Here is a 26,448-nt window from a genome sequence, read left to right on the forward strand (position 1 = left end):
ATGTTCACAACCGGCTCATCAAGACTTTCTCATGGGAAATAGTTTCTCAGAGTCAATACCTTGGTCAAGCCAACATATGGGATCAGACGACAGGCATTGTTTTCTTATCTAGAACGTTTTCTCATGTGAAGTGGATTATGGACAAAAAAACAATCCTTTCATGAGTTTGTTTTTCCTTTTCACATTGTAATCAGAAATTGAAAAATACAATAACTTGTATTATTTTCAGAACACCTGTTGTGCTAATTGCACACATCATAATTTGATGTTCACTGTAAAATAACTTCACCTCAATTACTTGCAATAATCTGAGGTAATCCCATGTTATAATCTAGGGCTTATATATTGTATAAAGGTTAAATACTCCTTCAGTGTAGTAATATGTTATGTAGAACTCCTGTACCTAACAAAATCCAGATGGAATAAACAGTGTCCTCACAGTGAACATGTTTTCCAACTTGGCACCACAGAAGATAAATGTGAAAGTGGTAGATGGTCCCCGCTTTACACTATATCATACATACATCTTGTCTGTCCTTTCCCATCCCTTATCTATTTCAATCAACATTTCTAACTATGTAAGTTATATTTTGTAAATTCTTATAGAGGTTTTTCTATTATAATTTCGCTTTGTGAATAAAATATGTTTAAACCTGAACTGTGTCCTGGATCTTTGCTTCAAGCCATCCACTTCTCTGGTTACACGATATTGGTTGTATGATGCTGGTAAAACTATAGGAACATCCTGTCAAACTTACAGTTTACTCATCATAAGACAAGCTAGTAAAAGGAAATTCCATACTAGCTTGTTTACCGCACCTTTTCTCACAACTTTGGTGAGTCAACTCATCACAGCAGTTCTGTGTAGTGTTTTTCACACTACTTCTGGTGTCATGATAAATATTTTTTAAGGCCTATATACATTCTCAGGTCCCCTCACATTCACCATAGCTGAGTCCCCTAGTCATCCCAGACTTTCCGCGAGTTTGTTTCTACGTTTGTCATCCACTATTCCCAGTCTGTGGGTTTCACCCAAACACATATAAACATATAAGACCTGCATCACTTTAGGCTTTTCTTTACACATCAAGCTGACACACCATGACATAACTGAAATACTGTTCAAAGTAGCATTGTACCAAACGCATTCACTCAAACATTCATGGTACTATGGTTTCATAGTTTCTTTACTGAGGCTGACAATACCCTTTGGGTACACAGGGTTCGGGGTCTATTTTGAGGGTATTTAGGACTCGATGATATTTATGATGACACAAAGGCAGCCAGGATACACATAATAACCCTGTGATCCTAAGGTTAGCTCCTCAAACAAGCAGAAGGAACCAGGAGCCAATTCTGGAATATCTTAGTGTTTATTTGGCAGTAGTGAATGAGTGAGTGGGTAGTGAATGTTGTTTTCTTGTCGCTTTCAGCAATATCATGGCCGGAGACTACCCAAATGGGCTTTACACATTGTACCCATGTCGGGAATCAAACCCAGCCTTTCGGTGGGACAAGCATATGCTTTAACCACTTGGCTACCCCACTGCCCCCATTTGACAGTGACTTTCCACAGATATAACATTAAGTATCAATTTCAGAGAACATTTAACACTCAATTTGTTGCTCAATTACATGTATTTATTAACTAAAACCATGGGTCTAGAAAACAACTTGTACATACATGACCAAAAATGTCAAAGCATATTCTATACATACTACATACTGAATCAAATGTCATATTTCATTTTTAATAACTACTTACTTTCAATCACCTTGTCTACATATTTGAAATTCTTGAATCAAGTATCACTTTGAAACATACCTATAACACAATCATATTATAATAGTGACTGAACATTCAGACTTACTTCAGTGCCATATTTAATACATATACAAGATCTAGACACATTGCCACCATGCCAAATAATATACAGACATATGGCAATACAGCAAACACATCATATATATCTCCCTCCTGGCTATAGTCAGGAATAAATTATGTCCATACCTTTAAGCTTGCTTTCCTCTTTAGTTTGGCACCTCTGAAATATGTTAGAGTAGGTGAAATATGTTAGAATCCTTCAGTCTGTAGCACTGGATGTCGATCTGTCACAAATGGCTGAAAACCTGACTTCCACCAACGCACCAATGTCAGTTAATTAAACATGGCCGCCATTACAATGAGGCTGAGGTTGCATTCAATATTCATAGAATGTAGGGAGGCTTGGCAGAAACTGGTTGAATCTATACCAGATATTGATCCATGTGTATCAGAGATGGCTGGAGAAACAAGGGAGGTAACTCCTGACCTAATTGACATCTCGCACTCCCCTAGGCTTTAATCAGTGGATATTGTGTTCATCAAACACTGCATTTACCATAAGTAATAGTCTTTTGTGTTACTGCCTTGCAGAAATGGGAAATCACACCTGCAACCTTGCTCACAGTGGAGCCTAATTAACAGCTTACTCTAGGCTTCATTTATTATTAACACAAGGTATTACATGTTGAAGAGCATGCTGCTTCAGCATCTGAATTTTCACTTCCTATGGGTAGTATTAAGACACTATGTCCAGATTTTTCATGTTCAATTACAGTGAACACGAGGGACTTATAGCCAGGATGGGTTCTTGACTCATGAATAATTCTTAATACTTAAACAAGCAAACTGTTTTAAACTTATTAACATATATTATGGCTAAAGTAAGGACATAAACCCACACAAACATTTATGTGGACTTTTATAAAAAATTCTTTTTCATCATGTTCATAATCTTCCAATCCCTCGTACATGTCTGAAGGGTGAAGCTACATGCTCTGCCCTCAACACAAGCCCTGACCTTCAGCTGACAAGTAAGCTTCTTTCCTTCATTATCCTCCTTTGATAAAACCAAATCCTGAAAAGATACTTAAAATATTTTTCACAGAAATGTCATCCCTGATGTGACAATTGGTAAAGCTGAACTTACTCGTACATCACTAAGACTCTTATTAAAAACAGTAATCCTATAGCACAATGCTCCTGTACAAAACATGTCAACTACAGACTTCCATGCTGTACAATCAACTCTATTCCTGTCTGCATAATGATGCCCAGCTAAAGACCTCGCTCTCTTCTATATCCGTATTAAATCCATGGCTAAATTAGGCCACAGTGAAGATCTTATTCAACATCTAATGTTAAATAACGGTACCTGGGGTCCAGCACCTGCCTCACAACAAGAAAATCAATGAAAACAACCACCTCGTCAATCCTAATCACTTCACAAAAAGTCAAACAGACTGCAGTTTACAGTTGTGCCTTGGGGTCCAAGATTTGAATAATCATGATAGAAAACAGGTTTCTGATCACAAGTCATCCTTGTCATTATGAATTTACATTCTACATTGAAAACTCTTTCACCAATAGTATCTATTATAAATTAGTACAATGGTACTTTAGGACATAACATGATAAAAATTGCATGTACTATTTCCTGGGAGAATATTACCTCTCACCCAATTGCTAAAGCATTCTTCCCCATGTAGAGCAACAGTAGGCATTAACCTAAAACATATTCTGGCCCAAATAGTGATAAGATCTTAGGACACCCTCTAAGAAGCCTGAAACTCAACCAGAACTTAGCACACCTTTAACAACAGATGGTACTAGGAAGCTAGTGCATATCTATTCCTGTAACTTTGTAGACAGTTCGTGTTTGAACAGTTTGCTTTGTTTATAATTATTCAGGTGAGCGCTGAGAAAATCAACTCATTTTCACCAGGACCCCAGCTGCATGAACGCATCCGACACAACGTTAACGACAGAAACATGGTAACTGGGTAAAAGATTTTCCCACAAAAAGACAAGGCCCCCGCCCGCCCACATCACAAAATACTCAATGAGATTCAAGATATTCATACTTGTGGTATCACATTCATAAAGTATCCTTGACATTGGTAGGAGAAAGGTGGTTAGTGATGTCAATTGATTTGAAATACAGCTTGTGAAAAATCTACTTCAAGGATAGTGAGCAATATCAAATGTTTTCACTGAATTATGCAAAACACCAATTTGATTATTATTTCTAACCTTTTGTATGATGAACTGTTATGCAGAAATGGAGAGTTCAAAAAGATCAACAGTTTCTTCACACTCTCAACAATTCCCTAATTATATTTCTTATAATAACCATGATACTGTCAAACATAACAGCAAAAAGAATCAGACATTCCATGTACTTTATGGAATAAATATTTTGAGTGTTTTTGTCCTGTCTACTGACAGCAAACAACACCTCTGATAACAGCAGCAAAGGAACTGCAATTCTGAACTTACTCAACTACAGTAATACATAAGTAAGAGATGAAATTACACAATAGCTACCTTAGCAATTCATTCTACAGTTTATTTTTATGTTCAACACCTCACAAGATCAATATAGAACAATGTGCTTATACGAAACTGATCAATTCCCTTATCGATAGTAAATTGACTCTGCCTGGTCACGTGTAGCTGGTGTCCCGGAATGGCCAGTTCACTCCCAAAGACTTGTTCGTCATAACTCCCACTCAGCCCACACAAATACATCACTGTTCCTCCGACTCTTCCCACAAAGACCAGGATAGACATCAACTCTATTTATGAGCAGATTGGGATGACGACGGGTCCTATCATTCTCATAGTATTATCCAATTCACATTGCCTAACTGATGTACCATAAAATCTACTAGATTCTACTGATCATTTATCAGGATACTTTAGATTCAAATTTTTCAGGGAATGGTCAGTTGACAGAAATCAATTTTAATCATTAACTTTGAAGCATGTACATCTTATTTTTATACGACATATCTGAGTACATACAAGAGGTTTTAGGTATGTTAAGTTGTTTAATATCGTGATATCACATACTACTAAACATTTGATAGCGATATTCCGAGTGTCCAGATGAGGTATAAATCTGACTGGATGTTTGGAGATGTTTGTTTGTTGTTTTACGCCACACTCAGCAATATTCCAGCTATATGACAGCGGTCTGTAAATAATCGAGTCTGGACACGACAATCCAGAGATTGAAATCATGAGCATCGATCCACGCAATTGGGGAGATGTTGGTATAAGAATAGGATGCCATTTGGGCATGGAACTTAGGCATGTTAATCTTCACTTCAAGTAATATAGTAATGATAAAAGGTTATAAGTTATACTACTGCTTGTTAATATTGTTAAATCTTTCATTTATATTTGTTAGTTTAATGCAGGCAAAAAAAAAAAGCGACAAAGATAAACTATTTCAACATGTTCAACTTGAAAAGCCAGAGATGCTGCTGAAAAGATCATCATCCAGGTGAATCTGGGATTAACACCATGATAAGCAGATCCATGCATGATTAAGGGACGCAACTCCACACTATGACCTGGATCTTGGCCTTCGACCTCTTGACCAAGTATGTCACAGATATTATACATATATATATATTACTTCAAGTGTAGATGTAGTAATCAGTGGGGTCAAACAATATGGTAGGGAACTATGAATCTATCTATTTCTTGTCAGGCGGACGTAATGTTTGTTGGTTAACAGCGCACTCAGCAATAGTCTAGCTATATCCCAGTGGCCTGTAATGTATCAAATCTTGACCAGACAATCCAGTGATTATCCAGTGTTGATATTGTGAGCAATGATCCACGTCTATGGGGTACAATGACGCCCTAGCAACCAAGTCACTACGCCATAATCCATTTGGTCACCTCTTGCAAACCAGCATTGGTTGCTGGGGACCTATTCTAACCTGAAATCCCAATAGTGTTTAAATATAGCAACATTTCTTCCCCAAAATAGAACAAAACTTTTATATCCTGGGCCAGTGATATGCCAACATTTCTGTATGAAACAGGCTGGAAATCCTTTCTGATAATCAACCTAAGGTCTGCATCTAATATTAGTTGTAGTTTGGGCTAATCAATCATTTATATATTTGATATTCATGCACTTCCATTTACTCTGCTGGAATAAATCTATATCAGTGAGTCTCACCATAATAACAGCCCCATAAAATGTTCCAGAAAACAGACGTGAATGGGCATGACAAATTTATTGAGTATCTATAACAGGTCTAATGTCCTAATGGACTGAATGTAGAATGATACGACTGTTTGACACAAACATTGGTTTAATGATTAAACAGCAATCCACATCAGTTTCAGTTAATTGCGGCCATAACCAATTATTAATGTCCTTAGCAAATATATCTTTCCAAAGTTCCAGAAGGTTTCACAGAATATATGAATAAACATAACTGATCTTATTAATATTGTGACCTTATCTAAACACTAATCCAGTTTTATCAATTGTTTCAAATATAGTTTGAACAACTATACTTTAACAGTACATGTCATGTTTTTCAGTATATTAGGTCCATCAGTCGGTATTGCCTAGTCTTAGGGCTATCAACCAGTACTGCCTAGTCTGAGGTCCATCAATCAGTACTGCATAGTCTGAAGTCATCAGTCAGTACTGCATAGTCTGAGGTCCATCAGTCAGTACTGCATAGTCTGAAGTCATCAGTCAGTACTGCATAGTCTGAGGTCCATCAGTCAGTATTGCATAGTCTGAGGTCCATCAGTCAGTATTGCATAGTCTGAGGTCCATCAGTCAGTACTGCATAGTCTGAAGTCATCAGTCAGTACTGCATAGTCTGAGGTCCATCAGCCAGTACTGCATAGTCTGAGGTCCATCAGCAAGTACTGCCTAGTCTGAGGTCATCAGTCAGTACTGCATAGTCTGAAGTCATCAGTCAGTACTGCCTAGTCTGAGGTCCATCAGTCAGTACTGCATAGTCTGAGGTCCATCAGTCAGTACTGCCTAGTCTGAGGTCCATCAGTCAGTACTGCCTAGTCTGAGGTCCATCAGTCGGTATTGCATAGTCTGAGGTCCATCAGTCGGTACTGCATAGTCTGAGGTCCATCAGCCAGTACTGCCTAGTCTGAGGTCCATCAGTTGGTATTGCATAGTCTGAGGTCCATCAGTCGGTATTGCATAGTCTGAGGTCCATCAGTCAGTACTGCCTAGTCTGAGGTCATCAGTCAGTACTGCATAATCTGAGGTCCATCAGCCAGAACTGCCTAGTCTGAGGTCCATCAGTCGGTATTGCATAGTCTGAGGTCCATCAGTCGGTATTGCATAGTCTGAGGTCCATCAGCCAGTACTGCCTAGTCTGAGGTCATCAGTCAGTACTGCATAATCTGAGGTCCATCAGCCAGAACTGCCTAGTCTGAGGTCCATCAGTCGGTATTGCATAGCCTGAGGTCCATCAGTCGGTATTGCATAGTCTGAGGTCCATCAGTCAGTATTGCATAGTCTGAGGTCCATCAGTCAGTATTGCCTAGTCTGAGGTCCATCAGTTGGTATTGCCTAGTCTGAGGTCCATCAGTCAGTATTGCCTAGTCTGAGGTCCATCAGTCAGTATAGCCTAGTCTGAGGTCCAACAGTCGGTATTGCCTAGTCTGAGGTCCATCAGTCAGTATTGCCTAGTCTGAGGTCCATCAGTCAGTATTGCATAGTCTGAGGTCCATCAGCCAGTACTGCCTAAACCGAAGCCCGAGTATAGTAAAATTCTGTTTGGTCTAGTTAGTCCAGCTAATAATAGTCCATACAGCACTAACATCTAATGATGTTAAGAGCCAGTTAGGGCCAGTAGGCTGTTTTGGGCACAGACAGTATCGGTCAGAAGCTGTCTTGGCAGTTTCTCTCTGAACTTGTTCACACCACAAGCACAAATATAATCTGTGGATTTTCATTTAAAAAAATAATTTACCAACATATTACTTTCAAACAGACAAGTCAATTGTAGATCAAAATTGAACTGAATTGAAGAGATGTATTGAAATATTTGATAAAACCAGTCAACACAAATGTAATACTTTATGTCTTGAATATTCAACTTGTCTTTCATAACAATATTCAAAATTACTTCATGCAAAATAATTACCCGGTACTATGTTTTGCACAACTCCAATCAATGCTGGCACAAAAAAAAAGATGTCCACTAAAGCGAGATAGACTGAGTGGAATTTTTAAATTACAAGAAAAACCGAAAAAGTGACAACGAATGTGTGATGCTACCATCTTTGGCCATAAACTAATATCACAGTGAATAATGCCTGCACACATCTTTCAAAACCTCTGCAATGACATTTTAATATTAGTACTTGGCAATAAAACTTATATTTACAAAACAGCCAGTTTTGTTGCCAGTCTCGGACTAGCAGGCAGACTCAATTTCAAACAGTACATTCAAGATCAAAACTCAGGGCCAACAAGAGTACCACTCCACAGTCTGCACAATTTAATCATTCAGACAACACTAAAATAGACATGAACTAGAAGTGACGGAGAGCCTCAGCTCCACAGCAGTAATCATCAACATTTATTCATTATTCAAAGTCTGCTCAGCAGAAGACCATTTGCACCAGTCCCCTCTTACAAAACCAGCAGGGAGGGAGATAGCATCTTGTATGAATATTTCCTGGCACCGTTATCTGATCAACTTTCAAAGAAGGGAATTGCAACTGGAGTACAGCCAATGTCTCACAGGGCAGAACGGATGTCATTTTGAAGACTTATCATGAACATTTGCAAAACATTTCAGTTTTCACCACAGTATTAAAATAACATTTAGTCTTTTAGTGTCAGCATGTCTACCAGCATCAGAAATTGTCACTAGTCCTTGCCAAACTGTCCAAAAGTTAAGGTATCATAAGGACCAGTAGCAATTTGCCATTTTTAAGGGTTTGGCTATATGTTATCATTATAAGGACAAGTGGACTAAAACTGTTAGTTTCTATCGCTGTTATTAGCGGAAACACCATAACCTTGCAGTAGTCTAGTCTCTAAGAGCCTTTACTTTCTACACCAAGAAATACAAATGCTGCCAATATCTGTATGAAACACGATATTAAACCAATACCAAGTTTATTGTCTCATCAAGAAAATTGATAAAAACATAACCAACACTTAAGAAACCAGGAATGAAACAAATCACCAGGTATCGCTGAGCACTGAAAGGTCATCGGTGCCATAAAAAGCTTCACAACGTAAAGTATCACAACTAAACACATAACAATGAAATTCGGGTGAACACAACAGCCCACACACATTTTAGAAGATACCATTGGCAACTGAACTATTTACGTACAAACATCACATTTTCATATATTGCAATACACAGATCTACCAGTAAATTGGAACGATAGAAGCGATAAGAAATCCTTATAATGGTACCATACAGCTAAACCCTTAAAAATGGCAAGTTTCTACTAGTCTTTATGATACCATAACAATTAGGCAGTTTGGCAATGACTGTAGTGCCAATTTCTAACGCTGGATAGTACAATGTCAACAAATGCACAAACCAAACAATGGTGCCATTCCATTTACATAAGCAGGCTCTACTTTCTCAGCTTCCATCCTTGTCTTGACTGATCAGCACGCTGTGTGTGCCAACCATCATTTACTCAGCTTGTAACTGAAATGATGGAGCAAATTACTGGGATGCTCGTCACAATTAGCTTGTGCAATGACATGTACGAGTGATGAGTGGAGAAATCACATGACACTAAAAATAGCACCGTTAGTGCAAGCTTCATCTGGGCAAGTCACTTGTCCACATGCAAGACAACCGTAAAAAAAACATCTGGGTACCAAAGATTCTACATTCATCACTTAGTAAATTGTTCATCTTTATTAAACAGCTTTATGCCATTGATGAACTATATCAATACATTGCTCCACTTTTGCCCCTTATAACAAACATGCTTGGGCAAATTGGCAGTCCAAAGTTGTTCTGACACCACTTTCGGTGTCTGTTTACTCAATTTTAACAATACTTTTTTTTACAAAACTTCAATGTCTCAGTATCAAACATGACTCCAGACAAAACTTGGACTAAAAACAGTGGAGCACAACCCTGTTTATAGATTTTTGGGGAAAGTCTGAATATTGGACTAGCTTAGCAACTGGTATCAAATGTTGAGATAAAATTAGGTGTACCTCATATTTGCTCATTTAAGGCTAAAATTTAAGAAAAGTGTATCCCATAATCAGTTTGCAGCCCATGCTTTATACTCTGAAACTTGTGAAAGCGGTGCATGCTCAAAGTGACTCTTTGAAAATGAAGAGTCATCCCACTTTAACTCAACTTGCATGTAGCAGAATTTCTGTCAAAATAGGTGAGGTGAAATGGGGTTAAACGTCGCGTCCAAGATTATTGCACTTATATAGCGACGTGCATGCCCATGTGTGTGTGTGTGGCTGCTGGTACTAATTCGGACTGATGCCCATTTATAGCGCTAGCCCACTTAGATACCATGCCTCAGTTTAACATGAATACCCCACTCAGACACAGTATGCCGACTCTGCGCCGACCAGTCCTTGTTTTGGTCCCTTAATGCTGAGGGCCAGACAGGGTAACTACAAGTACCATCTTTTAACTTCTTTTGGTATGACACGTCCGGGGAAGGAACCCTGGACCTTTCACTGTCTGGGCGGACTCTCGACCACTAGACCACAGAAGCAGTCTCTGTCAAAATAACTTAACTTGACATGACTGTTCAGTAAACATATTTATTTATTCATGACATATTTGTTTGTTGCTTAACACTGCATTCAGCTCTATTCCAGCTATATGACGGTGGTCTGTAAATATTCGAGTCTGGACCAGACAATTCAGTTATTGACATCATGAGCATAGATCTACGCAAATTGGATACGATGACATGCATCATCCTAGTCAGAGTTCCTGACTACCCGATCCTGTTAGTCGCCTCCTACGATAAACATAGTCGCCTCTTTCAGCAAGCATTGGTTGCTGAAGACCTATTCTCAACCTGGATCTTCACGGGTCTCATGACATATAGTTCACTTGTAGTTTATGTACCACCCTCTTGTCATGAAAACATTAAATTACCAGCTCCAATGATACATAGAAATAACTTTCATGTCCTAAATACGTCTCTAACAAAGTCTATGTAATGGTACCTTTGAGATCTAATAGGAATTACTGTAAGTATAATACCTGTAAAAGTCAGCTAAAGGATTCAGCAATTATGTCTCCCTCTGTGATGTCTGTCCCGATTGGGACTCCCTGACTAATACTAAGTTGGTCCAAGCCATATTAATATCCACCATGGATGCAGCAGTGGATAAGGGAGACTGGTACCTGACTAAGGACGTCTCAGACAGCAGGTATTGATTGTGCCCAGCCTTCATCCCTTGCAGGCAGCCTGCTCCAAACATCACTTGCAGATCAAGTAAAGCCTCAATTAGCCAAACAATTGTTTCCTGTCTACCCTGCATTGAAGAATTGAAATGTACGGATTGATGACTGCCTTTATTATAGCACTGCCAAGAAGACGAACTACAACACGTGCAGCTGCTTCACCAAAACATATAACCGAACTTGTGGGATTCTACAAAATCCAATGAATATAATCAAATTAAAATAAACTTGTTCTCCATAAAACCTGCCACACAAACAAGATAACTGATTATGTTCAATATTTCCGACTATCAGATGAAGGGTGAATTGTTTGATAGGCATTACTTACAGATGAAGGATTCACTTTCTATTCATGTTTTCACAATACACTGGCACAGATCTAAGAAAATTAAACCCTAAATCTTGCATTATTTCTAAGTAATGAATATGACAATAAAACAACAATATTACTTGTAATATTTGGCTATTCTCTGCAGAATCGAACACCAGACCAAAGAACAGTGACAACAACCCTACATATTGCTATGGTCATGTACAAGAGTCACTACATGCTGCTTGTGAACATGAACTTGGAAGGAAGGAGGAATATTCACATTGATATCCAAGACACAAACCAAATGTTTATGGTCTTCCACTCATGTACAGATCTTGTCATCAGTCTGCATCTATAACCACTACTTCAAAGGCTGTGTCTAATAAAAGGTATTCAGACTTAAATGTTATCACGTATAATGTATCTTAATGGAGAAATTGTGAGAAACTGTTTATTCCAGGAGCAAAATCAACACATTCAAACAACTTCTCTGACTTGAACCATGTTATGGTTGACCATCTTGAAATATAGTTTCTCAATAATATTGCACATTGACCTATTGTTGTGTCAGTTTTACTCGCACAAACTACAGGTTCACAATGGCCAATAGATTCCTGGCACAGAGGCAACTGCAAGAACAATAGCGTGACATCATCATAATGGTCTTATACAAGTTAAACAAAGACAAATCAGTATCAGAATATTGTGACACAAACATATATCTAGTCTGCTACTTGAGGCACTAGTATGAAGCCCTGGTCTAGCACAGTTCTTTAGCTAGTAAGAACAGCCTACACTAGTTACCCTACTATAACATCCGTAAAATAATGCCAAAATAGAAATTGGGGCTAGCAGACTAAGTTTTTGGCAAAGTCTGTATATTCAATATCTTTTTGAGTCACTATTGGTAGTCAGAGCTAGCGAAGTGGATACATTGTTTAGGATAGAAGCAGTCATTCAGGCTTGTTGCTGCTGCAACACTGGAAAAGATTTAACCTATACTGGTCTGTCAGTCAATGTCAGAGAGAGAACACAAACACAATAGTAAACACAAGGGCAAAAGCTCTCTCAGGATTTACCACTCTCCTGCTCAACTGTGTGTGATGCTCAGACATTTAACAACACAAACAGAATGTCAGCAGCAATTTTCAATGCGAAGCCTGGTCAAGTGAAACATCAGTGGACATCACATAGCATTGAGTGATAGAAGCTGCACTGGGCTCAATCAAACACAAATCAATAGCAACTGAACGGCTGCTGTGTATTATGTGATTAATGGTTTCGCTCCAGCAAGCAGCCATGATTACCCATGGACCAGGCTTGAGGCCTCCATTGATTCCTGGACTCTGTGTACACCAAGAGCGAGTGGCTACCAGCCGGATATATTATAGATCTTTCTGATAACCAATCATCCATTTTCGCATTTAGATGGTATCTGTTCCCTGCTATGGATATTTACTATCAGGACATTGCCATAGCTACTTTGTTGTAGAAATAAACCACAATTATACAATAAACACTTCTAGTAATGAACAGACAGCTTTGCTATGAAAAGTACATCATCCCTTCGCACCACTGTTCGAAGCCTCTACTCTGAGCAGCAAGACCACTCTATAGTGCACTTTTCCCAATAACTAGTGCATTTAACACTTGAACACTTTTTGCAAGACCAAGGATTATTCTAAATTTGAAACACACAGAATTCATTTCAGTTCCATTGGCCCTTGTTCTTACTTCACCATATTATTAGCCATGAAGGTTCTTGCACACCTATACATGCCTTTGCGTTGGTCGTATTCTATACCATATCATATGGAGTTTCTCCAATGAAATCGAAATGTTCGAAATGAAGGGGGTCCCAGGGTCCTTGAAGTCTTCTATGGTAGTTGAATCTAGGGACCCACTTGATCCTTAAGCTTTAAACATTGTGGTTGGGAAAAGGACCCCTTGCTATTCGTGCCTAATTATGACCATGACACACATGAAATCACATTCCTGCCTCAACATTTCTACATTGGAGTTTGCTTCCTACTGTTACAATCAGATCAATTGATCCCATAAATACCCCACCTGTCAACCAGCAAACATTACATGCACATCTGTCAATATCTCTATGGTTATGACCTGAAAAGAATGAAAATGTAATGATTTCCTGACTTCATTATGCTATACAGGGTTCCAGACAATAACCACTGCCCCTGTTATAATTCAAGCACACAAACTACAAGATAAAAAAAATGAATAATCCATTCCGATATTTTCAACATCAAATACGTATTCAAGTAACAACTCCCCACAGATTTTTGAACAGCCCACATACCAGAGTTGAAACATGTAAGTCATCTTGAAAGCTTTTGAAGCCAAAGAGCCAAGATTCATAATTTATTACATTTTCACTCTCTCAAATATTCCAGTGTAATGGTTTAAAATCCTAAATCCATAGTATTCCTGTGAGGGAAAGTCAGATAATCTTATTTTCCATAGCACATACTCATACAATTCACACCATAATCTTGTCTTGAAGATGAGATTCGAAATCCGTCCCAGAGCTACTTATCAAGATTGGCAACGGAGACCCCATTGATGAGAAGAAAACACTAGGATGGTTGGAGACTCCAAGTCGCTTGAGCTAATCAATAACGGCAACTTGGAGAAAATCAAGATACAATTGCTGAAAATCACAGAAACAAGTAGTCAAAAAAAACGATTAGAAAATGTTTACCATTCTGTAGAGCAAAGGAAATACACGTCAGTGAGGGTAGAATATGGGGACTCCTGAAGCTGGCGACACCACTGCTCATTGGCCGACAAGACTCCCAACTTCACTGCAGCACTACTACCAGCATTATTGGATGGTGGAGGAATAGGGAGAAGTGCGCTGCCAGAGAGCCGTGTGGTACTGAGCACGCTCAGAGAAGCAAATGCTGATCAATTTCCTTCATTGGAAGGAGGGTGTTGCCATGGGAACGTTAACGCAGCTTCTCTTCAGGCTGAATTCCATAACATGGTAAAAGAATGGCACATATGAGAAAGGACTAGGGACCAGAAGGGGCCAATGCGACAACAGACCATAGTTAGGATGCGAAGAATAAAAGTTCAAACATGAAGTTATTAACTAAATGAATTTTAAAATAGCCTGAAAGAGATATAGTAAATAGAGGCATTTAGAGGTGTGTCAGTATAGAATGTGATTAATGGATCTGAGGATGGCTTTTATCTAAATAGCTGGGCAATTCATGAGAGTATTGATCCTCTGACACCATTCATGGTGTATTCTGGTCCCAGCCCGGCACTGCTGCCTACCCCTTGTGCCGGCCAGGCCATGTCGGTGCAAGTCAACATGGCTGTGGGTGTTGCTCTCCATTGCCATGATGAAGGAACCAGTGAGTATAATGGGCAATGACAGAAAATGAGGGAAGCATTTCCTGTAGGTCTTACTTCCTAATGATTCTCAGCCATTCATCTTCTTCAATAAACTGGTGGTGGAGGACACTGATGCATGCAACTAGAGGCTAGAGTTTTCAGTGGTTTTACTGACAGATCAAGATACACAGGCACAAGATCTGATTTACAGAATTATTAACAGTTACAAATAATCTAATGATCAATCATAACCTAGATGCAAGATATCCCATGCAATATATGGAAATACATGCTTCTGAAAGAACTCAGGTTGTAGCTTTACATCTCACCTTGTTGAAAAAATTGACTGCAGGCACATGAAGTACTGTTGCACAAAGAGTTATTTGATCTTCAACTAATGAAGGTCAATGTTGTATTGGGTTTCAATCATGGCACAAATCTTGCTTTATGCACTAAACCCCTCTTAATGCAGGAATTAATTAAAATGATTCTCAAATAGAAATCACCTCAATTGTCAATCTACCGTATTTTCTTGAGTATTGTGCTCACTTTTTTTCCCCAAAACACAGCTGTGTAGAAGGAAGTGCGCATTATACACGCCATAATGAATTTTGATGTTTTTTCCCCCCAACGCAAAGACATTACCGTGAGCACGTAACACCGGTAACACCGGAAAAAACATATCAACAAATGCACACTAAAATATGTAAATTAATCATGTAATCACACTGTCTGGCTATAAAAAGTGTTCATTGAATATGTAACTTATTTCAATAATTTTATTTAAAATTCCTTTTAATATTGTGAAATCATGTGTGAAGCGATCAGAAGAAGGCACAACTCGCCGTTATTAACAGCAACCATGGTCAGATTACCGTTATTGACGCCTTGAAACATGACAGATCATGGATACATATATCATAAATGCCATACTTTGACTCGTTAAAAGTCATATTTGTTGCAATTCGATGATTCTATGTCAACACGTAGTTCTCGCAATCACATGCGCGGGAGCCTTGACGGTGACTGGTCAAATTGTTCCATGTGAAAAACAAATAACCGGCAATATTTGCTCCACTTCGGGTTATTATCATTTTAAATATATTTAATAAAAGCTGCAACTAAAATAACAAGATATTGGAATATATTATTCCTGAGAAAAAAATAGTTTCAGATACAATTTTTTCCGATCCTTGCATTAAAATCCTGTAAAAGTTATATCATTGGGAAAGTTTTTACTGAATCACCGGTAGATTCCAAGAAAATGTGTACAGCTGATTGCTGTTTCCAGCTTAGTTTATGAGAAAATATACAAGGTAATCTTAATCCCTGGTTGTAAAACAATCCCTAGCAGAACAAAAAATACAATTTAAACGGTAAATAGACATGTCTGGTGATTTTTTATCTCAAATTTCAAATTTGTACTGACCAAGTTTATTATCACCCATGCCTTTACTAGAATTCGCTGAAGTGGTGCAGTGTAATTGTTTTCTGCGCATAATATTTGAAAAAAAGATTTTTCCAAAATACTGACTCCGCTAGAGGGGTGTGTGCATTATACTTGGGTGCACACTATACTCAAGAAAATACGGTACTCATGAGTCCAAATACAGAGTTTAGTATTATTTCTTCTTTTCTAGTAAGATCCGCATATACAAGTCCATGAGATTCAAAATGGCAAGTTCGGCCTTTGGGACCTACACAGTTTGGACATAGACATAATTCCTTATGTTGCTTCTCAATTACAAACATTACTATCTCTATTCCAGTAATGGTCTCTTTATTATCAAGTGTTCAGGATCACAGGAAGTTTAACTTAACGCACATGTCATTGAGTAACTCCCTGGCCACAACTACCAACCTCCCTCTCCACAAACATCCACTTTGCCCTCGCAACCAAATCCCAGGGGAAACCTGTTCTTTAATCACCACTATTTTCATACATAATGAAACTGAACCTACTTGATCATTGTTCACTGGCATTTTTAATGATAACCATGATAATTCCCCGTCCGCACTTCCACCGTAATTGGAACCTACAGCAAGGTGGTGTGCTACAGGAGAAATTCTAACTTTAAAAAATCAATAACACCCACAGAATAAATCAAACCAATTAGAGGATCCTGCATTGAATGTAAGGATACTGACAACCACTATTTAGAATAAGTTGCTCGGGCAGCCGCAGGATTGGGGGAGGCTGAAGGTGGGGGGAGATCACGTGCAAAACCGATCAATTATTTTGTTTCTTTAGCAATCTGTATCTGTTATTTGCTGTGGGTAATTAGAGGTGTTGGTCAATAAGTAATGATTCCAGAAATAGTAAGTAAGGTTGAGTGGATAGAATGTGGACATCAATATCCTCAGCTGATAGCAGGGGGATTCAACCTTGCTGGGTAGATGTGCAAAATAATTACTAATTTACAAAGAAAGAAATTGATCATAATTGTTTTGTTGATACCTCTATGTGATACATTTTCATTGAAGCTTCACAAACAAACTCACAAGAGACTAGACTTATATGAGTTGTTTAGGAAAAATGCAAATATTTGAAGTATAGGAAGTTTGGGAAGCTTCAAATTGTAATTAACCAAATCACAGTTATATAATGATGGTCACTTGTTAAACGACGGAGGTAAGTGCTGAAGGTCTTTGATGTAAGCTATCTATGTGAAACACTTGAGCTTTGGCAGTGTCTTGTCAAGCCAAGCATCTTGACAGCGTGAATATGTGACAGTCCATCCTGCAGCTAACAGCACCAAGGGACATAACTCTTTAAAGCAAGTGGGTAAATGGGAAGACAAATGATCCTGATTTGTCAACCGTTCCCGTCCTTGTTAACAGCATAGTGCTGCTGCTGAATCAGTTCACAAAGTAAAGTAGAGCACATACTACTGAGGTTTCTATAAAGGAGTAAACAGGATTTGACCTTAAGCCAATTGCCACGATTTCAGTCCCTCTTTACGTTCATATAATTTAGATGATTTGTATATTGCCTCCTTCTGACCCCATTAATAAATGAACTTTATTGCCCAGTTCAATGCACAAAAAAGGCTAGACTCGGTAAAGCATGAAAATGAAGTGTTGGCAGACAACAGACAGATGAACAGGAGAGGACTCCGAGAGTCTGAACACTGGTTTAACTTTGAATGAAAAACATCATTGTTAGTTGTTTTCTAACTCTAAGGCTCTCTTGTGTTTTCTAATCTAAATGAAATGTGTAGATCAGAAACTGGGTAATGCCTTGGTAAAACATGGATACAAATGGGTTAGAAGTAGTGAGTGAATGAATATTCCTGTATTCTGCAGTCAGCAATATTCCAGTATATCAATATCATCATGGCCTCTTGTCTGAATATTCCAGTCTGGCACCACTGGTTGACAGCAAGGGCAATGATCCACATCACTGGGTTACAATGACACACAGTCAACTCTGGTCACACATTGCAATCACTCAATCCTAGGCTCTTAATTCATAGGTGAAAATGGTTTGAGCTCTGGAATGTATAGTGTGTGTTTGTGACTCATTCAGGAAGTATGAACTGTCAAATCTGTCAACAGGTTGAAAACATATGCAACAGCTTTAGAACTTGTCAATATTTCAAGCCAAATTCTTCTACATATATTTTTATTTGTTGCATTTCATATTGTTTTTACAAAACAGAAAACAATGACTTCCATGTTACAAAAAATGTGTATGGCATGATGACCAATATTTATAGAATCTGTCTAAATTCCCACTCATAAGTGCTGTACATTTGGAGATGAACTACTACTGCTTCAGTTCATTCTGGAAGATCTGGAATGATGGAATATGCTTTGTGGCTTTATATGAGAAAATAAGTATTTTGCAAAGAATAATTATAAGATTTAATGGGTCATTACTTCTGAATTGGTATCAAAGCCAAACATGTCGTTTGGTGATATTTCCTTTGATTTGAGCGCTGGTATTTAGCCAAAGTTCCAGCACTGTCCAGATCGTTCTTACTTTGCTGCAATCCCAAAACAAATGTTCTTCCACACATTTGCCTATCACACACATCTACATATGAATCAGTTGAACCAGTTTAGTCATGGTGAAAGGACACATTGTAAAGAAAGCTAGGAAGCTCCTTTTCAGAATGGATTGACACAAATTACACATTAGCAAATTCCTCATTGTTGAGAATTCATGTATTCATGTGGTATTATCTCACAGGGCTCATCTGAAATTGATGCCATACATGGTGTTTTTAGTAATTAGGCGTTACACATATGGTACTGTGTTTTCAATATAGAGCTATGTTTGCTGTTGATTTAACCGAACACGCAGTGAAAGGTTTCATATGTTAATTTTAGGACTGTTAAATCTACCATTGTCTACAGGTAACTTAGCTCTACATTGAAAAACAGCATGTTTATCTCGTTTCTACCATAACTAAATAAAATGCGAACTCTAGACATGATTTTTTTCAGGCCACCATCATAAGGCTGGAATAATTGTGAGTCTGACCATACAAACTCAACTTTGGAATTTAGTCTTCAAAACTTTACTTATGACCAATATTTGTTTGTTTGTATGTTTATTGTTTAACGCTACACTCAGCAATATTCCAGCTATATGCCGGCAGTCTATAGATAATCAATCCTGTAGTGATTGACATCATGAGCATCGATCTACGCAATTGGAATACGATGACATGCATAAACCGAGTCAGTGAGCCTGACCACACGATCCCAAAAGTCGCCTTCTACGACAAGCATAGTTGCATAATTACGGCAAACATGGGTTGCTGAAGACCTATTCTCTACCCGGATGTTCACGGGTCTTATGACCAACAAAATAACAAGTATGACTAGGGTGCACAGGTCACTTGTATGAGTGAAGCATGAATCGGAGGAATGATTTATACTGGGTTATTTTTCATTTTGAAATTGGCACCTTGAGCTGTTGAGAGATAGAACAGGTGCTACAATACTGCTTTGGCTACCAAAAAAACAAACAACAGGAGCCAGGTGACTGTGAGAAAAATTAACTATGAAGCTTATAATAAATATAAATATAATGATGTTTATTTATGTACTTTATGCCTTCTCCATCTTCGTGTTTCTTAGATGTCACATCAGCAGCCTTGCAGCTACTTATGATAAGCCTCACTGACCAGTATTAAGGCTTTAACAAATAATTTTCATGCTTTTCAGAATCTCAGACAGTGATTTTTTTTTCAGAAACAGGCGCCAAAATATGAGGTTACAAATTACCGTATTCAACTTAAAAAGCGGCTCGCTCTAATAAGTGCTCACGGCAATATTTGCTAATATATTGGCTAGTGAACAATCCCAATTATCACCCCTTCTGATTGATCAATGTACACAAGACTTATTTATTCTATATAATACGCACTTGTGTGTTATACACACCCTTAATTATGGGCAATTCAATTCTGGAAAATATATCTGTCGTGTATAATACGCACTGATGTTTCTTTTGGAACATTTCAGGCTGTCAGCACAAACAAAATCTTTCAACTCTGGGGTTTTTTTTATCACCCAAATTATTATTTAATAAGAGCCCCCTATTTCTAATTTTGAGAGCACCCTGAGCGCTTATTACGTCAAATACGGTAAGCTTTCTACATACTGGTAGCAAGAACAAAATATGCTATTTTGACAGAAGTTATTGACAATGTGCACGGACAGAAAAAAATGACAAACCGGTGTTAGTAAATATACAACCACGGAATGGAAAAAATAAGGGTGAAACATTTTTCCTAAGCTGCAGTTTGTGTGGCATTTATGAAACAACATTGAAATCAACCAATGTGTGGGCTTACGAACTAGTAACAATGAAAAGTCCAGTATTACTAGATAATGAGAAATGACTTTTGTTTTGTTATTTTGTCTCAGATTATTAATGAGTAAATGAATCTGATGTATCACCTCTTGAACATTATAATGCAATTGGTGAGTGGTCTGAGTTGCGAAGCAAAACATTTTGGTGCTCTGCAAATCAATAATATCAGTTACATGTACTAATAAATCACGTGATGATCCAACCCCATAAAAAACATGAGCTAAAATCTTCTTTCTGACATAATAGGAATAGACTAGGATAAACCTGGACCTCTTACTCTACTCTAAGCCACTCATGAATGTCTCCAAGTTTATGAGATATTTCATTTTCGTAAGTAGTCCTGGTCTGGACGGGCAAGCTATGCACATAAAGTACGAGCAATCATCAATGTGACTGGGTATGTTACAATGACATGACAAGTCCCACCACCCAATCCACCAAGTCACACAATACAATCCACCAAGTCCCACCACCCAATCCACCAAGTCACACCATACAATCCACCAAGTCCCACTACCCAATCCACCAAGTCACACCATACAATCCACCAAGTCACACCATACAATCCACTAAGTCTCACCACCCAATCCACCAAGTCTCACCACCCAATCCACCAAGTCACACCACCCAATCCACCAAGTCACACCATACAATCCACCAAGTCCCACTACCCAATCCACCAAGTCACACCATACAATCCACCAAGTCCCACTACCCAATCCACCAAGTCACACCATACAATCCACCAAGTCACACCATACAATCCACCAAGTCACACCACCCAATCCACCAAGTCACACAATACAATCAACCAAGTCACACCATACAATCCACCAAGTCTCATTACCCAATCCACCAAGTCACACAATACAATCCGCCAAGTCACACCATACAATCCACCAAGTCTTCCCACCCAATCAACCAAGTCTCACTACCCAATCCACCATGTCACGCAATACAATCCACCAAGTCCCACCATACAATCCACCAAGTCTTCCCACCCAATCCACCAAGTCACACCATACAATCCACCAAGTCTCACTACCCAATCCACCAAGTCTCACCACACAATCCACCAAGTCTTCCCACCCAATCCACCAAGTCTCACCACCCAATCCACCAAGTCACACCATACAAACCACAAAATCTCACTAACCGATCTACCAAGTCTTCCAACCCAATCCACCAAGTCTTCCCACCTAATCCAGCAAGTCTCACCACCCAATCCACCAAGTCACACCATACAATCCACCAAGTCTCACTACTCAATCTACCAAGTCCACTAAGCCACACCATACAATCCACCAAGTTCCACCACCCAATCCACCAAGTCACACAATACAATCCACCAAGTCACACCATACAATCCACCAAGTCCCACCACCCAATCCACCAAGTCACACAATACAATCCACCAAGTCACACCAGACAATCCACCAAGTCTTCCCACCCAATCAACCAAGTCTCACTACCCAATCCACCATGTCACGCAATACAATCCACCAAGTCCCACCATACAATCCACCAAGTCTTCCCACCCAATCCACCAAGTCACACCATACAATCCACCAAGTCTCACTACCCAATCCACCAAGTCTCACCACACAATCCACCAAGTCTTCCCACCCAATCCACCAAGTCTCACCACCCAATCCACCAAGTCACACCATACAAACCACAAAATCTCACTAACCGATCTACCAAGTCTTCCAACCCAATCCACCAAGTCTTCCCACCTAATCCAGCAAGTCTCACCACCCAATCCACCAAGTCACACCATACAATCCACCAAGTCTCACTACTCAATCTACCAAGTCCACTAAGCCACACCATACAATCCACCAAGTTCCACCACCCAATCCACCAAGTCACACAATACAATCCACCAAGTCACACCATACAATCCACCAAGTCCCACCACCCAATCCACCAAGTCACACAATACAATCCACCAAGTCACACCAGACAATCCACCAAGTCTCACTACTCAATCTACCAAGTCCACTAAGCCACACCATACAATCCACAAAATCTTACTACCCAATCTACCAAGTCACACCATACAAACCACAAAATCTCACTAACCAATCTACCAAGTCTTCCAACCCAATCCACCAAGTCTTCCCACCTAATCCAGCAAGTCTCACCACCCAATCCACCAAGTCACACCATACAATCCACCAAGTCTCACCACCCAATCCACCAAGTCTCACCACCCAATCCATCAAGTCTAACCACCCAATCCACCAAGTCTCACCACCCAATCCATCAAGTCTTACCACCCAATCCACCAAGTCTCACCACCCAGTCCATCAAACCTCACTCCCCAATCCACCAAGTTTCACCACCCAATCCACCAAGTCTTCCCACCCAGTCCATCAAATCTCACCACCCAATCCACCAAGTCTTCCCACCAGTCCATCAAGTCTCACCACCCAATCCACCAAGTCTTCCCACCCAGTCCATCAAACCTCACCACCCAATCCACCAAGTCTTCCCACCAAATTCATCAAACCTCACCACTCAATTTTCTTTTGTTGGCTCTTGCATCAAGCATGGACTACTTGGAACCCATCCTTCTCCATAATCCCCAGAGGGCTCTTGGACAGCTGGATAGTGTCAATTCTATCTCTGGGAAATATAGCCTATACGAAGAAAACTCAATATTGCGTTTGGCTAAACTACTGAAGGGATCCTTTCAACTTGAGTAAATTTGAATGAACAAAATTGTATGTTAGACAATACCTTTACAATTAAAACAGAGACCATACATTATATTGCATTTGAAACTCAGCCAAAGTTGAGGGGTCCGATCCAATATCTTCAAGCTAAAGAATTAAGGCCTTTGGACAAAAAAAGAAGCCCAGACTAATCCCGGACAACCATGGGACTAGTATCATCAAGTGTCTGAACAACAACATCATAACACAAAAAGATATGGGCCCTAACATGTTTATTTTTCAGTTTATTTATGTTTTCTAACATTGCACTGTTGGAAAATCATACATTTGGGAGAAAAGGTCAAATTAACAACCTGCTAAGTACATTGAACACCTTGTACACTTTCTCAGTCCAAACATCTTAACAAACATTGACTGTTACCAAAGCATGAAACATGACAACATCTTGTAAATCTATGACATGATTAGGTCCTAACTTTCACAGTATGCTAATCCCAAGGCCAGCTGTCCTTCATTTGTGTTACCAATACAGCCGCTAATAACACAAGGGAGGCCAGTATGCTGCCAGATGTTCACGCCTGCATGGAAATCATTGTAACAACAAAAGCTGGGAGTCATGCTGGCCTAAACTGTTAAGTCCTACGATGTATCAACTCCGATTTAACAGTCTGACCATACACAACTGTATAAAAAAAACAATGACCTGCTTGACAAAAACACACACACACTAACACAATAACACATTGTAATTATGCACAGAAATTGCAGGGTTGCAGATTTTCTGCATTTTGAAATCGGTGACACATAGAATTATAGATTACGTTTTATCATATGAAACCTGTGCAAAGAAAAATGGTACCACCACTAATGCTACCAGTCTGTGTGATGTATTCAAGTAGAAGGTTGCTAGTTAGTAGGTATCAATTTCCACATGTTTAATGAATAGTGGAACGAATGCTGTTTGATGCTGCAGTCAGGAATATGTTGGCCATATCACATCGTTCTGTAAATAATGAAGTCTTGGCCAGTCAAACCAGTGGCTGAGTGCATCTGAAACGATCCACTCTATCAGGGTACGTTTAGAGCCACTCAGACAGGCCACATACTGTGGCCACACAAACCTAGTCAATGTTTAATGTTTTTAAGCATTGGTATGTTATCAGTGATCAAAGATATCTCAACAGTGTCCTTTTCCTGAAGCTTTCCTCATACCTGAATCTTTAAACCATCCAGACCAAAATACACCAGCCTCGTCATAAATGAATATTTCACTCATGTTAATGGGGATATGTGTAGCAAGCACAGTAAGTAGTGTGTGCATCCAGCGTTTAAGTGCTTAGCACTGACCAAAATTTGTCAGTGATCCAAAGGACCAGCTCCCAAAAAACTTTACTGGTCCTCTTGGATGTCTACTAGACACAATGGTGCTTAAGAGTTTAGACTCGATCTATCACTGATTTCAAAAGTCGTACAAACTATAATTACTTTGTTCGTCAGCAAAATAACACTAGACCAACAGACCAACATTTATTTAGTTTTATTGGTCTTTGGGAAAATACACTAGACTCTGACCAGCAGCCCAGAGTTATCATTAACCATTATGGTCATTACAGGGATCTTAAGGCTTAATTCTGAATGCTCTATGGCATCAGGACCATGATCGCTGAATAAGCACCCTAAAGCAATAACCAGGCCCTCACCAACTACATGAAAATAAAAATAATGTTTATCAGAGCTCTGTACTTATCCTGCAATTCTTGATGACATCCTGTAACAGCCAATGGCACAATTATAGTTACAGATTTGATTTCTTTAAAATCTTATTTACGCTTAAAGTCAATAAAGTAATGATAAAGAGCATTGCTAACTTTGTTTGTTTGTTTGTTGTTTAACGCAGCACTCAGCAATATTCCAGCTCACCACAGATCCAGGAAGCAGAGGTAAAACAATCTGATCACTATTTCCGGGTTATCAAAGAGAAAATCACATACGATGACAATTGTTATGCCTTTCAAAACTCAAGGCTTTGTAGCTCACCTGACATAAGAAGTACATTTTTTATTACACTTCAACCTTATTTGGGTACAAAAACATATAGTGCATTAAAGGAAAATTGGTTTAAAAGATTCTGGGAAAAGGGGAGAAAATGCAACATTGTTTAGGACAATAATGTTGAGTGCAAATAGTGTTGTCTTGAACAAACGATCTTCTTATGGTCATGTCTGTTCACACAAAGTTTAAGTTTAGTGTAAGCTGGTTCAAAGGTGAAGACATTTAAGAGCATGGTTAAAGTGCACAGATCTTTCAACTGTAAAGGATAGGGTCAGGGTTACTAGGGGTTACACAGTCATTTAGAATATAAATAGTCAGTCAAAAGATATTGTAGCCTGTCACCCCTCTTTGAAGTCTGTTTGACTTTTCTCCGATATCAAAAGGTGTAGGGTCTGGAAACTCTACCACGATCATCCTAACAACAGTCTGTCCTAATGTTGCTAGAACCATTTATTTTCAAAGTCAAATTTGGTTTCCATGGCTAGTATCCAAAAACCTACTTCTTGCCATTGCTCCTCAACGTACACACGTGTGGGGTCTACTACGACACTGTTGTCCAGTGTCACTTTAGTGACACAACTCTTATGCTGTAGAGGTTGAATCACTTCTAAACTTCATAATACTGCAAAACATTGGAACATATATATTATGACTAGATGTGCTAACTACACCAATGAAAAATGTCAATATATTTTGAAAAACAACGGCTGATAAATAGCCTTAAATAGCCTTAAATAGCCCATACATCTCATACGGATGTCAAAAATGCCTGTTATTTTTTTGTTACATCCTTGTGTGAATACATTGGTTCTACCTGAATCTCTGACACTTCAACTCGCTATGTTTCAATAAGTGACCCCTTTTATTAATTTTGTAAGCACCCAGGGTGATAAGATATGGCAAATATGGTATATAATGGTTCTCTCCTTTAAACTTTGACATGA

The 26,448-nt window shown here is 38.9% G+C and overlaps 1 protein-coding gene across 4 annotated transcripts in view; it reads right to left on the reverse strand.

Annotated features, from left to right (window-relative positions):
* Positions 1–26,448, reverse strand: part of LOC124119630 (ras-related protein Rab-3) — a 72,218-nt gene that overhangs the window by 43,256 nt on the left and 2,514 nt on the right. Inside the window, exon 1 of one of the 4 annotated variants that reach the window (XM_046482205.2) lies at positions 14,301–14,467. The exons of 2 other annotated variants lie outside the window; for them this stretch is intronic. In XM_046482205.2, the coding sequence (XP_046338161.1) occupies positions 14,301–14,303 (3 nt within the window). In that variant the 5' untranslated portion in view covers positions 14,304–14,467. Of the gene's footprint in view, positions 1–2,011; positions 2,204–14,300; positions 14,468–26,448 lie in introns of those variants that run through there. One more of the 4 variants, XM_046482206.2, reaches the window with a different exon arrangement.

The sequence above is a fragment of the Haliotis rufescens genome, unplaced genomic scaffold (genome assembly GCF_023055435.1).
Source record: "Haliotis rufescens isolate VD_foot unplaced genomic scaffold, xgHalRufe1.0.p SCAF_2, whole genome shotgun sequence".
NCBI lineage: Eukaryota > Metazoa > Mollusca > Gastropoda > Lepetellida > Haliotidae > Haliotis > Haliotis rufescens.